Source organism: Tachypleus tridentatus, chromosome 1, assembly GCF_004210375.1.
Source record: "Tachypleus tridentatus isolate NWPU-2018 chromosome 1, ASM421037v1, whole genome shotgun sequence".
NCBI lineage: Eukaryota > Metazoa > Arthropoda > Merostomata > Xiphosura > Limulidae > Tachypleus > Tachypleus tridentatus.
In genome coordinates, this window is record NC_134825.1 from 47,459,933 (window position 1) to 47,477,373 (window position 17,441).

Consider the following 17,441-nt stretch of genomic DNA (forward strand, 5'->3'; position numbering starts at 1 on the left):
ATCCAAATCAACAAGAACTAAAAAGAAAAGGCTAGCTTTTAGAAACCTTGCAAGAATGAGGATAATTATAATTAATCATTAAAGATATATATCTAGCTTTGTGTCATGTGGAAATGTTTTATAGTTAAAATAAAAACAATTAATGGAGTCTCTTGCGCTGTTTCTTTATGTTACATCCACATAGTATTTTGTCATTACAATAAATCATTTATTGTTTCATAAATAGTATAACGACATAACTCTTTTTTTATCCTAGTTACATGTTTTTTAGAATGTTATGCTTATTCTAACGGATCAAAACTTTCATTAATTTAAGTTAAATTTATTGTAGTGAATAATCAGCAAAATTTCAACGTGTTGTTGAGACTATACAGAATTAATCATGACTAAAATTGAAAGAATGATTTTGAATTAAACGGTGAGGAAAAAAGTGTATGGCATATAGTACATTAAGAGTGTTTTGCTTCAATAGGGAATTGAAAATCAAATGAGAGAGGAATGTCCTCCGACAAACAAAAAGAAAAACCAAACCTATTCACATTTATGTATAGCTTTATTTGGAAATGTCAACATTAAATCTTTTCACAGCGCCAACCTTAAATAAATAAAAATCTAGGGCACACATTAAGTCAGCAACAATAAATACGTTTTAATGAATTGGTTACATAGCTAAAAATATGGATATTTCAAGCGTAAAGATGGTTAAGCAGTGACACTTTATGAAACATCCTATATACTATAAGAATGAATTGGATGATGTGTTATGGACTGATGAAACAAAGATTAAGTCTTTTTAAAAAACGTGGCTAGTATTTATGAAGCTTAACCATGTAGATGTGTGAGTAAAACATGTTGATGGATCTTCAATGGTATGGAGATGGTTTCTTGCTACACGAATAAGATATGAGAGAAATTTGGGGTATCACAAACAAAGGTAAGTTTGACATTGACATCCTGTTTGTCATGTAACACCCAGTTGTTGAAGGTTTTAATATCCGCAGTGTTACGATCCTGATGAATAACAAATATATAGAAAAGAATGATAAAGCAGGATATATTATAAAAGTTATGAAATGATCACTGCAAACTTCTCATAGTAATACAATGTAAAGTTTGTAACATCAATTAAAAATTAATGTTGCAAGAGAGAAACAAACTGTGGGAGAGTATACAGTAATAAACAAAAGTAAGAAGTACACAGTTGGAATTGTGAGAGATCTGATAGCACTCACACCGAGAAGGTGTCACACAATTAAAACTGGAAGAGAACGTACTATATATTATTTATTTTGTTCCTTACTCAACGTCTTGCGTCTAATTATTGTTAATATAACACGTAAATCAACCTTTCATAAAAACTAGCGTTGTTTGTTACCTTGGGATCATTTTTCCCAGTAGCACGTTATAGAAAAAACACGAAAAGGTAATAGGGAAAGATGGCTTATAATCAGTATCATTTGTGACATCTAAATCTATCTAACAATACTCGATATCACAAAAATATTCCTATAACTTACATAAATAAAACTAACAAACTACCACGATACAGAACTTTCAGTTGACATTACCACTGACAAACAAATACTCAGTACTAATGTCCGAAACATCCTTACAATTCTTTTCATCTGTGTCGTCGTCAAAGCCACAGTTGGATATTTCGTTACATCTCAAAGCTGACGAAATACAAAACCTACTACGTTCACACAGCAAGTGTTTACATGTGGTCGGAGCTATAAATAATAAACACTTTTGGAATCAGAGATAAACAATTATATAAGGAAAAACAAACAACAGAATCGAAGAAATACATAACTAATTACGTACAGCAATAGATAAGTCCAAGTAAATAGTTAGAAAGATAGAGATTAATGAAAACAAATTTATTTCTTGACATATTTATTTATATAATTCTTTACACACAATTACCTTCTTTCACCTCTGTCCAGACGGCTCTAAACCCCCCAGAACCGACCGCTTTGTCCGCCGTGACAAACCTAGAAAAATAAATAACACAATCTTTCATTTAAATCATCTATTCTCAGATGCTGACGTATTACACATTAATAAATTATTCGTCAGTTTGTTCCTGCGATTATGGCTGGGGTTCGAGTACCGCTATGAGTCCTTTGTGTAATTTTACGCTAACAATAAAAACATAATACAAGAACTTTTTCAACTCTTGCCGGTTACATGCAGTCTAATGGCCATAATTATGTACTTTTGTCTGATACCGTAACTACCATGGTAACCAACCTCTTGTTTGTTTGTTTGTTTTGGAATTTCGCACAAAGCTACTCCAGGGCTATCTGTGCTAGCCGTCCCTAATTTAGCGCGTGTAAGACTAGAGGGAAGGCAGCTAGTCATAACCACCCACCGCCAACTCTTGGGCTACTCTTTTACCAACGAATAGTGGGATTGACCGTCACATTATACACCCCCACGGCTGAGAGGGCGAGCATGTTTAGCGCGAACCCGCGACCCTCGGATTACGAGTCGCACGCCTTACGCGCTTGGCCATGCCAGGCCTTCACCAACCTCTGGGAATGACGACAGGGCTAGTCTAAGAATGCTCGTCTTCAGAAACTTTCCAAGACTCTCCATTATGCATGGACATGCCTCATATGACTACATTAAATTAAGCTAGTCAAAGGCACAAAAATCCGTTAAAACTACATCAGGGAATCTAACAGGAATTTAGTTGTTATGATGTAATTTTACCACCACCGTATTTCTTGATTTTGAGTTTTGTCTGGCAGCTTCTGAACTTTCTCTTTGTGAGCGTTTGTCAGTTTCGGATCTTTGTTTAATTATTATCTATGTTAACAGTACTGGAGTTGAGTTCAACATTATAACAATCGCTTTTTGAACGTAAGTTATCTTTAGTAGCCATAGCCTTCGCTTTACCAATGTGAAAATTTCTCCAAACTGGCTTGAGGTGTAGTTAGATGCAACCAGATTAGCACGAATAAAAGCGTTTTGTTTTTTTTTAATTTTGTGTAAAGCTACACGAGGGCTATCTGCGCTAGCCATCCTAAATTTAGCAATGTAAGACTAGAGGGAAGGCAACTAGTCATCACCATACACCGCAAACTCTTGGGCTACTCTATTACCAACGAAAGTGAGGCTCACCTTCACATTATTACGTCCCAAAGCTGAAAAGGCGAGCATGTTTAGTGTGACTGGAATTTGAACTCACGACCCTTAGAACAAAAGTTCTTATTATATACATGTCTGTGCGTGTATATATATATATACACACCTGTGTAATAATAATACATTAAAAATGAAGAACAGTAAATCGAACTAAAATTAATACAAATCAATAAAACCGAATTATTTTGAAATATTACTTTGTAACAGGACGTAATATGTAACTATTTTTTCTGCATTCAGTTTTATTATACTGTATAGATTAAATACTTGACATATTTCTGTGACATATAACCTGTCTAAGCCGGAAACTGCATAGGGCGGAAACCTGTACAAGTCGGAAATATCAACACTTTGCAGCATTCTCTTAGATTTGGTCTATATGGTGGAACCTGCGTAACACGAACGGAAAACTATCTTTCACCTACCTCGTCTATCAACAAGTAAGATTAGAATCTGAATGAGGCGAAAAAATGTTTTTGTTAAGTATTAATTTCTTTAAATATTAAAAAATTAAAAAACATTTTGTTTAATTAATAATTTGTTTAAATATTAATAACTTCTCAGACATTTTGTTACAGTAAGTATTGGTTAAATATATTCTGTTCTTTATTCTGCCGTCATTATTTTTAAAGTTAAATTAGATTCATGATTTGTAGAATCATATTTATCTTTTAAGTGCAAAATTCTACTCTTTAAATAATTCTCGCGAAAAATAAATTCCCATCTTCCCTAATTTTAAAATTTAGGGAAAATTTACCATGGGTAATAGGCAAAAGTAAAGATCCACACTGTTTCAAAAATGTAAGGAAGAATCAACTTCCTGTGGAATGGAAAGTGAATAATAAAGCATGGATGACAAGTGTTATATTCGAGGAATTTTTGAGGAGATTAAACAAAATAATGGAACCAAAAATAGGAATATTCTATTTTTCCTTGATAATGCAACTTGTCACCCAAAAGTTCAACTTTTAAATGTTCGTTTAGTCTTTCTACCTCCATGTACATCATTAGTTCTACAGCTACTAGATAATGGAGTTATACAGTGTATAAAATTGAAATATAGAAAATTGATGCTTCCGCATATTATTGAAAACATGAACGACTGTAAGAGAGCATCTAAAATGACCATGAAAATTGACGTGTTAGATGCAATTGCATTTTTATTTTAAGTCATTCAATCAAATGTGTAAAAGATGAATGCGTAATAAAGTGCTTTCGAAACTGTGGGTTTAATTTTGATAATGGCGGAGATTGTGGAGAAGTTGTTTGTTATGACGATTCTAGTGAAATCCAGACTGATTGAAAAGATTGATACAGATGATTCTCTGAACGTGAAAGGTTTTGTGAACGTTGACAAGAATGTTTTAACAGAAACTGATGAAATTGAATTAAAATCTATAATAGAATCGTAAGATGGTAACAGTGTGAGAGATTCAGAAGATGAACAAAATGGAAAAGATAGCGAGGAAATAGAAATTCCTACTTCATCGCAAGTGTTAAGTTATATTAACGCTATCAAATTGCGTGCAAAAATGAAGGCGTAAAATGAACTTCATGAAAAAGCCATAGAATTGGTGTTCTCTTTTAACCGCATGAGAAGGCCCATTAAAAAAAGGAAACAGTTGAAATTGGACACTTTCTTCAAATAAATTTGATTTTCTGTACTTATGTATATATTGAATGTCTATTTTTGTTCTTATTCTAATAAATATAACATAAACAATATAATAACTTTATTCACAAACGACTTACTTCCCTTGAGTCAAGCAAGTATAACGTTTCGCTCAAAAATTACATATAATTAAGGAAATGCATGTTCACTATGTCTAAGCCAGTAAACTTGCTCAAGTCGAAAATTTTACTCGGTCCCGGGCGATTCCGCCTTAGACAGGTTTTACTGTATGATATTGTAATTTCATTTTTGCTTACTCTAATATGAAACACACTGTGAGGGTATTCGCAGTTATTTTTAATGTTTTGGAGCGTGAAAGATTCACGTTCGTACTGTAGTATGAATGAAGTAATAATCATGACATTTAATATTTTAACAGCTCAGGAGATTATTTAGTAATGTGCCCCTGTAAACTAGCGACGTAATGTCTAGTTTTGTTGGTGTATGTCTCACTGGGTCGACTCTATATGTACGTACTTATAACGCTAAAATCCGGTGTTCGATTTCTCGTGGTGAACAAAGCCCACAGTGTAATGTTTAGCTGAAAAATCATAACAAAAGAAAATAGCATATTCCTAACGTGAAATGTGGCCATTATGACTTCACGTCGTTCGTTTTCTTGACAGTAGACAGAATAGGTAGTAAAATGTGAGGTCGCAGAAGTAGAATTTAAAAAACAGTTAATTCTGCTTGGCAATCTCCTTCTTCTCTCCATTTTTCTTATATATCATTCAATTTATTCAAATCGTTGAACCTCTTGTTATGCGGGTATGGTTTACCTGTGTTTCTCTTTATTCTTCTAAACCAAAAATACTACAAATGAAATAAAAACAGTGTCTTGCAAAAGCATTCACCCCCCTGCAAAGTTTTCACATCTACTCTCAACTATGAAAGAATAAAAACTTCGATATTATGTACACAAATTATATTTTCATAGAAATTTAGAAAATTTTAATTGCTTAAATAATCAGCCACTTTCCCACTGCAATCCTAAATTAGTTTAGATGAAAAAAGATTAGTCTGAAAAGTCATAAAATTAATGTAACAGTCTCTAGTGGAGTATTTAGGTAGGGGGCTAGTGGGGACTCAGCCTCAGGGCCCATGGTCTTAGTGGGGTTCCACTGATAATTTTATTCTATGTAAAATTACGTGGGATATAGGACCCAATAAAATTTTTTAGCCCCTGAGCCTACACTACCTTAAATCCGCCACTGATGGTCTCTGTCTTTGTGTAATCAAAGTGGTTTAATTTGATTTCAGAATAAATGCATCTGCTCAAGCTACAACTCACATAGTGATACGACAGGGCAATCATAACGATCAAGGAGCTTTCGAAACCAGTGAGGGATAAAGTTGGAGAGAAACACAGATCAGAAGAAGGTTATCAAAAAAATGTCAAAGTCACTGATTATTCCTTTGAGTATGAAGTCCATCATTAAGAAGTGGAATGTGCTTCATATCATTCAGACACTACCTGGATTAGGCTGCCCTTCCAAATTAAGCAGTCGAATAAGCACAAATGTGATAAGGGATGCCACTGTGAAGCCAACAGTGTCTGAAAAATTTGTAAAGTTCTCTGTCTGAAATGAGAGTCAGTTTTCACACATCAGCAGTATTCCAAACACTATACAATGCTGGTCTATATGGACAACTGGCAAAAAGAAACCATTACTAAAAATAATCATCTTCAATCTCCTATGAAGTTTGCGACAAGCATATTAATGATACTACAGACATGTGACAGAAGGTTTTATGGTCAAACAAGACACAAATTGAGGTTTTTGGTCTAAATTTAAAATACTATGTCTAGTGCAAGCCCAACAATTCACATGATCCAGTCAACACAATCCACACTGTCAAGTATAGTGGTAGTAACTTCAAGTTATATAAATGTTTCTTATCAGCAGGAATTGGGAAGCTTTCCAGGATTAAAAGATGATGGACCATCTCAAGTATAGGCGAATCTTAAAGGAAAACCTGATTGAGTCAACCAAGAATCTAAAGCTGTATAGAAAATTCATATTTCAGCAAGACACCGACCCAAAACATAAGGCCAAAGCTACAATGCAGTGGTTTCAAAAGAAGGAAGAGGATGTCCTGGAGTAGTCCAGTCAAAGTCCAGAATTGAATCCAATAGAAAATTTATGGTAAGACTTGAGGATTGCAGTCCATCAACAATCTCTCACAAACTTGTCAGAACTGGAGCTATTTTACCAGAAAGAATGGATACAAATTACACCATCTCATTGTACAAAGTTGGTAGAGACCTATCCAAAAAGGCTCATAGCAATAATTACTGCCAAATTCGTGATGACGAGAAACCCATTTGAAGTAAAAATGGATTCTCAAGACGGCTGGTATGGGTATTAAAACTTTAATTAGAATAAAGTACTGACTTAGGGGCTGAATGTTAATGCAATCAGCAAATTTCAGTTTATATATTTTCTTTGCAGGGTTTGCTGACATTCAACCTCCTTCACACATAAGTGTTTAAAAAAAAATATTAAAATTGTTTACGTTATTTGTATTTCGCCAAAACGTGACATCATCTGTAAAGGATTAATACTCTTGCAAGGCACTGTAGGTGCTTATAATGTCGCTTGGCTTGATGGTTAGTGAGCTCAAATCCCAGTAGGTGGGTTCGAATTTTAGTTACATTAAATTTAATTGTCATTTCATCCGTGAGGATGTTATAATGTGATGGTCAATTCCATTATCCTTTGGTAAAAGAGTAGCCCAAAAGTTGAAGGTTGGTGATGTTGATTAGCTACTAAGCTACGATCGACTAGCGCAGATAGCCCTCGTGTAGCTTTGCGCAAAATTCAAAACAAAAACAAACTAAACAAATCATGTCGCCTGTAACGTTTGTTAAGTATTAGTATTTATTTCGGATGATTCTCTGATTTTTTACGTTATATGCGTTACGCATTACTATCTGAAATAACTGGAAATTTGAATTTGAGCTTAACAGTTAATTAAATGTTAATATCTATTAAATTCATGTTACTGCTAACAAGACTGATGCATACAATTTCCTTTTTTAACAAAATATAGTTTAATATACAAACATAAAAACCATACAATTTATAATAACGGTTATTACTAATAGTTATTATAAGGGATGGTTTATATAAAATAGTTTCACAAATTTACAAACAATACTGAATCGTATATCCAGCCTAGAACTGAATATTTTATCGACGATCCAAGTCCACGCTGAGTAATCCAATTCTGAATTGATACTGTCACACCTCTCTTAGGCTAGCTAGTTCGGCTGGCCCCAAACCGGTTAAAGCATACTTCTTAATGAGGAAGATATTTAATGTCCTCGTACAAATAATAACGTCCGAAGTAATTCGCTGACGTTTAACGGCCAGTACTACTCGAAATCTACGATGCTCCTAGTCAAATTCTATAGTTTTTCCGATTGATAAACGCCAAGCGCGTTTAAAGTTTTCTAGGCCTATAGTGTACCGAATGTAGCTGTGTAATAATAATCTTTCCTTCTTTCGGCTAGCTGCCTTTTTATAGGAATTTATATGTAAATTTCAACACTGTGGCAATGCTTTATTGATTCCTGTTGGCAACTGAATGAGCGAGGGTGATAATACTTATAATTATTTAGAGCTCCCATATACTTGTACTAAAGTCATCTCCTGAAGTCTCTGCTTGAAAGAACACACTGATCAAATTTAGGGTATAAAATAAATGTCATGGTATTCCATACAGTGTCTTAACTATATAGAAAGCACTCCACAAATAAACCTTAATAAAAAAACACTGTTTTACCCTAGATATGCATATATAAGGATTCTACTATTACCAAGAAAATAATGACTCCAAACACTCATATAACACATGCAAACATTACATGGCTAAGAGAGAAGCTACTGGAGTCACTTAAATGATGCTATGATCCTCACAGAGTCCTGGTTTCAACCCAGTTGAGCAGATCTGGGGTGTTATAGATCAAAAAGTGAAAAATCAAAACTTACTTCCAAAAAAACTTTATGCATAAAAAAAATATTTGGAGTAAAATCTCCAAGGACACTTTGATTAAATATGAAACCTGAAAGACCGTCTGCAGTTAATGAAGCAAAAGGAGGACACAGAATATATTAACTGTTTGCTGAACTCAAGCAGCTCCACCGAGTTTCTGTTGTATTAGATACAGAGATTAACGAAACTGGATGTTTCACATGTGATTTACCTATCATTGTTCTTTTAAAGTAGCCTGATATCTAATTTTTGACTTTATCCTAACACTTTTGCACTGTACTGTATATATAAATTGTTCACATAAAGTACAAGTAACCTTATAAAGTAATGTCACATAAAACAGCAGAACACACTTTATCGTATGTTGTTTCAGTTATCTTTAAAAAAACATATTTACTGACCTAAATACACTGATCACGTTAACCAAAAATGACCAACATTTCTCAGCTGGTTCAAAAGGTTTGAAGCTAATAATTTGAAAAAATTAGAGCTAAGCAATTTTAACTTGTAAGCAGCCAACTCGGAAATATTTGAGGTCGACCTTAAAATAAGATATTTTTCAATAATGTGTGCAATAAACGCAGTAACAGATTGTGATAAAATATGATGTTTTTCACATTTTCTGTTAATTTCTCTTTTGGAGATTTCAACAAATTAAGAGAAAATGTTTCAAAGCAATAACAAAACCTGTAGTCAAACATCTCGGTTTCCAATACTTTGCCAGCTTTAGGTGTTTAAGGTGTTTATTTTATAATCTTATTACTTACATAAATAGTGTATCTCAGAACGAACGTGTACCTCATCAAGAATTACATAAATAGTATTTGAGGTAAATTTTGGCTTCTTAGTCCATAGATCTATGGCCCGGCATGGCCATGTGGTTATGGCGCTTGACTAGCAGTTAGATAGTCACGGGCTTGAAAGCCCATCACACCAAACGTGTTCGCCCTTTTAGACATAGGGTATTATAATGTGGCACTCAATCCCACTATTAATTAGTAAAGAGTAGCCCAAGAGTTGGCAGTCGATAGTGATGATACTTAAACTACTACATGAGAGACGGAAAGCGCAGGTAGCCTTCGTGCAGCTTTGTGCGAAATTCCAAACAAACCAAATCCAGTAATTACAGTGAACAAAATGTGGACCTGAAACGCTATTTTTCCTCCCTCTTATTTCAAATTTGTAATGACAAGATAGGAATAATGTAAAGAATAGCTGCTGTTTAACATAATGTTTGTCAAAACTATTAAGCTAATGGGTTCCTAATGCTCCACCAGCTTTTGGTGTTCAGACCATAGGAGTAAAAAATATATCGAAACAAACAAACCCAAAAGTATCCTGAAGTTAGTCTGCCATCTTTAACACAGTATTGTATATATGATATGATACTTTGATTTTCAACAGCACTCGTAGTTTAATAGGAACGCTATAATTTCGGTAATATTTTCTGACCTTTTTTGAGAACGCTTTGCCGAAGTATACTGTGTATTAACAGGTTAAGAAAGAGATTGTGTTTTATGTTCCCCTTTGAGGTGGATAAAGATATGGTCTGGGTTTTGAAATCTTTGTCATCTTAAATATCCTGTTGAGCCGTTGAGAACACTTACTGGAGTTTTAACTCACTTGAGGACGAGAGTATTTGATGGGTCTGGTTTGACATTCTTTCACCACAAAGCTCCATCGGTGGTAGGCTTAGGTTGCTCCACACTCTTACTACAGCTCCTGGACAACCTCTCTCTGTGGAGAAAGACATTCACTATAAGTTTCTATTATGGACGATGGAATTAAGAATTAGTGATACATTTGTGAATGGTCGAAGACGAATGTCACCAAATATTTAATTTTTTTTTTAAGTTAGTAAAAAAAAGATAGACGAAATTTATTTTTGCGTTTCAAATAGCAGTAATTAAACCCTCTAAGGACGAAAGAAGAAAGCAGTTAAGCCTTTTAATATTTGGGGAATAAAGACATGTTGAGACATGCTGGAGTTAGGAATGAGTAGTTAAATGTACAGGCCCAAAATTATCTTTTCTATTTTAACATTTAATAATTAAAGAAATACAAACATGCAGTTTTCAACATCTTGTAGTCCAAATCAAACAGTTTTTACTGAAATGCCAAGTAGACTTCTAGCATAGTTAGTTTGTTTCCAAATTTTGGTTCTGATATTATTTAAATTACTTAGTCATATCAGAGTCGAATCATATATTAGTGCTAAAAATTTGACGGATGTGGCAGTATAAAGGAGAGTTCCTTACATATATAGCTTTGATGGTTCTTTTTAATTTTCCGAAAGTTACTTGTTGGTTTTTCGATATGGTAATTTTTAATTCTCTATTTTGGAAATATTCTCTCATTCTGCTTAATTGAAGCTGTAAATTCAAAACTGCGTCATTTTACACGATAATCCAAATCATTTTGAAACTGTCTCGTAGTCATGTCACGGAGTACATGTAATTGCCAGTAATATATTTGGCTATTAGATCGACTATAGCCCTTACAGTTGTTTTTTCTGTTAATGTTATAGTTAGAGATATAGTTAAATTGTATTTAAGTCTTACATTTATGTTTTACTTAAGTATACATTATTTGCGTTTCAAAATTAATAAATGAAAGGTTCGATAATTTCTAAATATATTCGAGAGCAACGTTTCCCAAACTCTTCCAACGAGGGATTGATTTTTTTTTGTAATTTTTCTTGAAGCCTGCCTCCTTAAATACATAATTAGATAACCCGATAAGACATGGCTAAGTCTTTAAAATCAAGCTGGAAGTAATAGTTCTATCAATACATCATTGATTATAAAATATATAGATGTTTTATAGTAAACTGTGGCTTGGACTCAGCAAGGGGACCTGTCTAGCTAACATGTGGAATAAATTTATGGCATTTCACAAGAATATCAAAGTTATCAACACAGTAAAACTTAATCTTATGATCTCTAAATCGCACTGTGTGAGAACACTTTAATTTCTGAGGGAGTGAAGGTATAAAGGCAACTGCCAACTTGTGAATTCTGTAGTTTCGTAGTTTCATGTACAAACTTTCACTTTTCCTTTCTATTATATTAGTTTAGATAAAATACTGAGAAATCCAAGTTCAATGAAATGAAAATTTAAATTATGATATATTTGAAAATATTAATTTTATTAGAATATATTTATATTAACTGGGTTAACTACATTTTTCTTTAATATATAACAAGGTTTTGGAGAAAGTTTAAAAATGGCAGATGGTAGTGAAAGCGGTAAAATAATTTAATTTAATTTTTTTAGTTTACTGCAGACTATAATTTTATTTCATGGACCACTATTGGGTGACGGACCACACTTTGGGAAACACTATTCTAGAATCTAGAATAATATTCGTTCCTGCAAACCTTAGAACACAAAACATATACAAATCTGTTTTGCCGGAGGCTAAAGTTTCTCTGCCTTTCATGTCGTTCTATCACCCGCAGTTACTGGTTCACTTGTAGCTAAATGATTATCATTAAATAACAGGAAGGGAAAACAAAATATCAAAATCAACATATTGAAAAAAAATGAAATTACGCATATGACACAAAAAGGATATTCTAAGATTATTCTACAAAGATCAGTACGTATTGGCCCACCATTCATATCAAACTACATTATAAGCCTTTTCTTGCAAGATTGTCGTTTTATGAGGTAAAGCGTGTTAACAAAACTGTTTGTGTTGGGATACAACTTACAAGATGTTAAAATTGTGTGGTTGCGTTTCTTTACTAATTTCCTTATTAAATTCTAAAATGAGAAAAATAATTTTGGGGCATCCTGTATTTTGCTCTTTGTAAATATACGCCCTTGTGCAAATTAATTGAAACAAGACAGAAAATTACGATTTTTCAATTTTTTGCGTTTTATTTCTGATAATTCAAAAATTACTCACAAATTAATACATCATATGACCGCCTTTATTTTTCAGAAGATCATTAATCCGCTTTGGCGTCAAATCCACAAGTTGACTACAATCTTTAGTCATTTTTGGATCGCGGTACCACACCTCAATCATGACCTCAATTAGCTTATCTTTCGTAACACAGTCTTTTCCCCAAAGTCTTTCTTTACAAATCGCCCAAAGATTTTCAATAGGATTTAAGTTCGGAGAGTTTCCAGGCCACTCCAGCACCTTTATTCGCGTTGTAGTCATAAAATTCTTCAAAAGTTTCGATGTGTGGCACGGAGCCAGATCTTGCTGAAAAATGCCAGATCCATCTGGAAATCTCTTTTTCAATTCTGGAACGACTCTTGCCTCTGCGATATGTTTGCCTCCGACGCCATAGTAGCTGAAAAAGCCCCAAAACATCTTCTTCAAGGGATGTTTTACGAACTGAATGATGTGAGATTCTCGAAGTTTCTCACCTGGAGATCTGCGAACATGCAGACTTCTTTGACCCTGTACGAAGAAATGAGTCTCATCACTGAATAACACCTTCTTCTATTGTTCTTGCGTCCAGTTCTTGTATTTCAGACCCCATTGATACTGTTTTTTCTTCATTGAGTTGGTAAGAAGTTGTTTTTGACTGGTCTCCTTGCCCTTGTAACGGAATTTCCAATGACGTAATATTCCTCAAAATTTCGTCATATATCCCAAAAATAGATCAACCGTACTGCAAAACACAGCTAATGACGCCATCTGTGTGAAAAACTTACTATTAAAGGAAATCAGCGGGTCCAGCGAGCCTACACCGGCCGCCATGCTGAAAATGTTGTAAAATGACCACTTGGTTCAGTTAATTTGCACAAGGGTGTAGGTAGTTTTCGATTTACGCGAATTCGTTTTAAGCATTTTTTGTTTAATGCGATCGATGGAATAATATCATTTCTCGATTTACGCGCTTGCAAATTCGGATTCGCGCGATTTTCGAGCAATTTGTCTATTGTGACTGTACAAATAGGAACATTTACTCGCTTTGTGCTTGAAAGTTTAGCCGATGCAGGCAATTTATTACGATAACACCTGCGGAAACGCGACACAAGATAGTTGAACTGACACTACAATTACAATAATATTTACGCTTATCTGTACAGTAGCCAGAAGGTGATGGAGTCCATTCGGTCATACAACAAAGTCATTAAAATCAATTTATCCTGTTTCACGGTGGAGTTGAAGTTTTCTATAGATATATTATGTTGACTACGTGACATAGGCGGTAGATATAGCACCGTAAATAAATTGATAGTTTGGATCTCAGGACGACTAGCATAGATATTAACACTTTTACTAATAAAGCAGAGAACAACGTTTCGACCTTCCTAGATTATCTTCAGAAGATGACTTAAGAAGGACTAAGTGTTGTTCTCTGTTTTATTTTGGTAAAGATATATCCATACCAGCCGTCCTGAGATAAGTATCGAATAAATCGAGAACTTTTTTTTTGTTTTTGAATTTAGCGCAAAGCTACACGAGGGCTATCTGCGCTAGCTGTCCCTAATTTAGCAGAAGAAAGGCAGCTAGTCACCACCACCCACCGTCAACTCTTGGGCTACTCTTTTACCAACGACTAGTGGGATTAACCGTAACATTATAAGTTCCCACGGCTGAAAGGGCTAGTATGTTTGGTGCGACGGCGATTCGAACCCGCGACCCTCAGATTACGTATCGAACGCCTCAGCCCACCTGGCCATGCCGGGCAAATCGAGAACTACCTGTAATCGTCTAATGGAACCGTTGAAGTGGAAGAAAAGCATATCGACGACTTTTATTTTTACATTTTGGGCTGAATAAAATATTGAGATCTAACGGTTCGGAAAGAGTAACCTGTCATTCTACATTTTGTGAAGAATTAGAGATGTGGTTATTTGTATAAGTTTCTGAGTTTTAATTATGTTGTTAGGTACTTTGAAAAAGTACATTCTCAAAAAACGTTTATGTATTTATTTCTACAGACTATTTAAATAATTATTTATCGTTAATTAACGTTTGTTCTCACTTCATTCAAACAACGACAATGAAGGACTCATCTACTCAATAGGCTCCGCAATGTCACAGCAATATGTCTGCGGACTTACAACGCTAGAAACCGGATTTCGATACCTGATGGGCAGAGCACAGATAGCCCCTTGTGTGTCTTTGTGCTTAATTACAAACAAGAAGAATCTATTCTATAGATGGTTATATATATATATATATATATATATTATTTCCGAATAGTTACTGTATATTTTATTGTGTTATCAACTTTGGTTTTTTTACGTATCTATTTATACGTATAAATTACATTGCACCGACTGGATTTAAAGTGTGCATGTCACAACCTTTCACAGAGTGCTATTCGACATGATATATGAACTTGGTGTCAGAGTTAAAATTTTCAAGTTAGAAATACATTACTAACTTCACAACAGTTCTTGTTAGAGTGGAGAAAATACAAGATAAATACACAGGGATACTGAAAAAACAACAATTTTAGATACGTATTTAGAAGACTGTAGATTGTGAAGGTTGTGCATGTTGCAAATTGTACGGTAGACAAAAGTATTTTCATTCTTTACATGAGCATCGCTTTGCATTCTGACTTGTCAGAGCCAAAGTGAAACCGAAGTGGACATTTCTTGAGTAACGTATCTGTTTTTCCACGTGTATGTACAACAGACTTGTACTGACTGAAAGCTTGACACATATCGTGACTATATACTTTGTAAATTTGGAATTATGATCAACATTATTTCTTTAATACGTGATCAATCTAATAAATTTACTTCTTGTACATTAAGTTACGTATTATATTTCTCAATACGTGGAAAACCTGGCAGAACTTTCCTCGTTACTATTAAGTAAAAAACATACAAAGGCTTTAAGTGAACTGAAAAAAAAAAAAAGATAAAGCGAAAACACCGTTTCTTACCTAGAGGGTCTCCTTCGATCAAGAAGTAATTAAACGATAGCAAAACCTTGTGAAACGGTTGGACGGTAATATGCCAGTTACATATCTGTCGGTGTGGTTCGTATGCGGAAGGGAATCCGGGACTGGTAATTATTCCATTAGAGGTTCCCGTCATATTCCCTCCACAATCTACAATACCAAAAATAAAAGAAACACTTGCATAATTTGTTGTACAAAACAGACAAATAATAAACCTCTCAGAAGAATTAAATGTGAAGAAAAATAAGTTGAGTGTTGAAGACCTATTGGTTTGATGGTTGTTAAGGTATTTGACTCACCAGCGTTGGGTCAAAAAACGGAAACACAGAGTCGAGCGTGCTTGCCCTTTCAGTCATAGAAGCGTTTTCGTGTGATGTTCAACCACACTATCCGTTGGTAAAGAGTAATTCAAGAATTTTCGGTGGGGTGTTAACCAATTTCTGTTCCAAATTACGAACAGCGGCAGATAGCCTTAGCAGTTTTACCATAAACAAATGATTGATTGGTCGTTTTAAATTTCCCACATAGCTGCACGAGGGCTAGTTCTTTCTAATTTAATGGTGAAAAACTACTGAGAGTGCAAATAGTTATCACCTCCACCACCACTGCCAGCTTTTGGCAATATGAAATATTGTAGATAAAACATAAAACACATGCTTTATATTGGAATATAAGCAACAAATACAAGATTCCAAGAAAAGTGGAAAAATGGATTCACGAATTGATAAATGTTTGAAAGTAAAGTAAAAAGAATGCTACAAAAACATAAGTAATTTACTACAAGAAACTAATCGAACGTCTAAAACAACTTTAGCCTATCCCGACAGAAAATCAATATGCCAGGTCCCCGAGGTCAACTGAAATGTTTACAGAGTAAAAAAACAAACAAACTGATTCCAACCAAAAAGTAAAGAACTAGTTACGTGGGAAGATAGGAAAGCGTGTGTGTGTGTTTTCTTTTAGCAAAGCCACATCGGGCTACCTGCTGAGTTCACCGAGGGGAATCGAATCCCTGATTTTAGGATAGGAAAGCTTTCTAAGAAAGAATATAATGGACTTAAAACAAAATGTAACTGGATAGGCGACAAAGCATTCTATTACACTATGTAACACAAATTTTGTTCCTGGATAGTATGTGTTATTTCTTAACTGCTTATGTTGTAAAAGTACAGAAAATGGCCACTATTCTCTTCAAACTTTGCTTTTGTGGCCTGGATAATGAAATTAACCTATTTTCTATGTAAAACCGGGCAAATTTGCACATTTTTATTCACGTAAGATCTGAATAAAACAACATGTGAATCAAGATTTACATGTATTTATACTGAACGTTATACAAAAATGTTTAGAAGTAAGTAGTTTTTCGAGATTTGCGACTGTAATGTAAATCACTTTCACGTATCAGTCCCCAAATACAGTCTCGCATCATGTTTTCGTTATACGCTCCCAGATCACAAAAGCAAAGTTTGAAAAAAAAATGTGTCTTTTCCATTTATTTTAGCCATAAGCAATTGGGAAATAACACTTTCCGCCGAGGTATAAAAAAAGTAAAAAACTGTTACATAGTGTTATGAACAAATAGTGGGATTGACAGTCACATTATAACAGTCCCACGGCTGAAAGGACGAGCGTATTTGCTGGAATGGGGATTTGAACCTGCAACTCTCAGATTGCGAGTCGAGTGCCCTAATTATCATGCCATGCTGAGCCATTAAAAAGTTCAAATT

The 17,441-nt window shown here is 34.3% G+C and overlaps 1 protein-coding gene across 8 annotated transcripts in view; it reads right to left on the bottom strand.

The window, feature by feature from the left end:
- LOC143247670 (cubilin-like) overlaps positions 1 to 17,441 on the bottom strand; it is a 54,442-nt gene that overhangs the window by 1,880 nt on the left and 35,121 nt on the right. For 3 of the 8 annotated variants that reach the window (XM_076496066.1, XM_076496057.1, XM_076496079.1), the window contains 4 exons: positions 15,697 to 15,864; positions 10,432 to 10,561; positions 1,927 to 1,994; positions 1,614 to 1,730 (listed from right to left, as the gene is read on the bottom strand). In XM_076496066.1, the coding sequence (XP_076352181.1) occupies positions 1,614 to 1,730; positions 1,927 to 1,994; positions 10,432 to 10,561; positions 15,697 to 15,864 (483 nt within the window). The remainder of the gene's footprint in view (positions 1 to 1,613; positions 1,731 to 1,926; positions 1,995 to 10,431; positions 10,562 to 15,696; positions 15,865 to 17,441) is intronic. The other 5 variants (XR_013026667.1, XR_013026666.1, XM_076496105.1 and 2 more) reach the window with 3 other exon arrangements.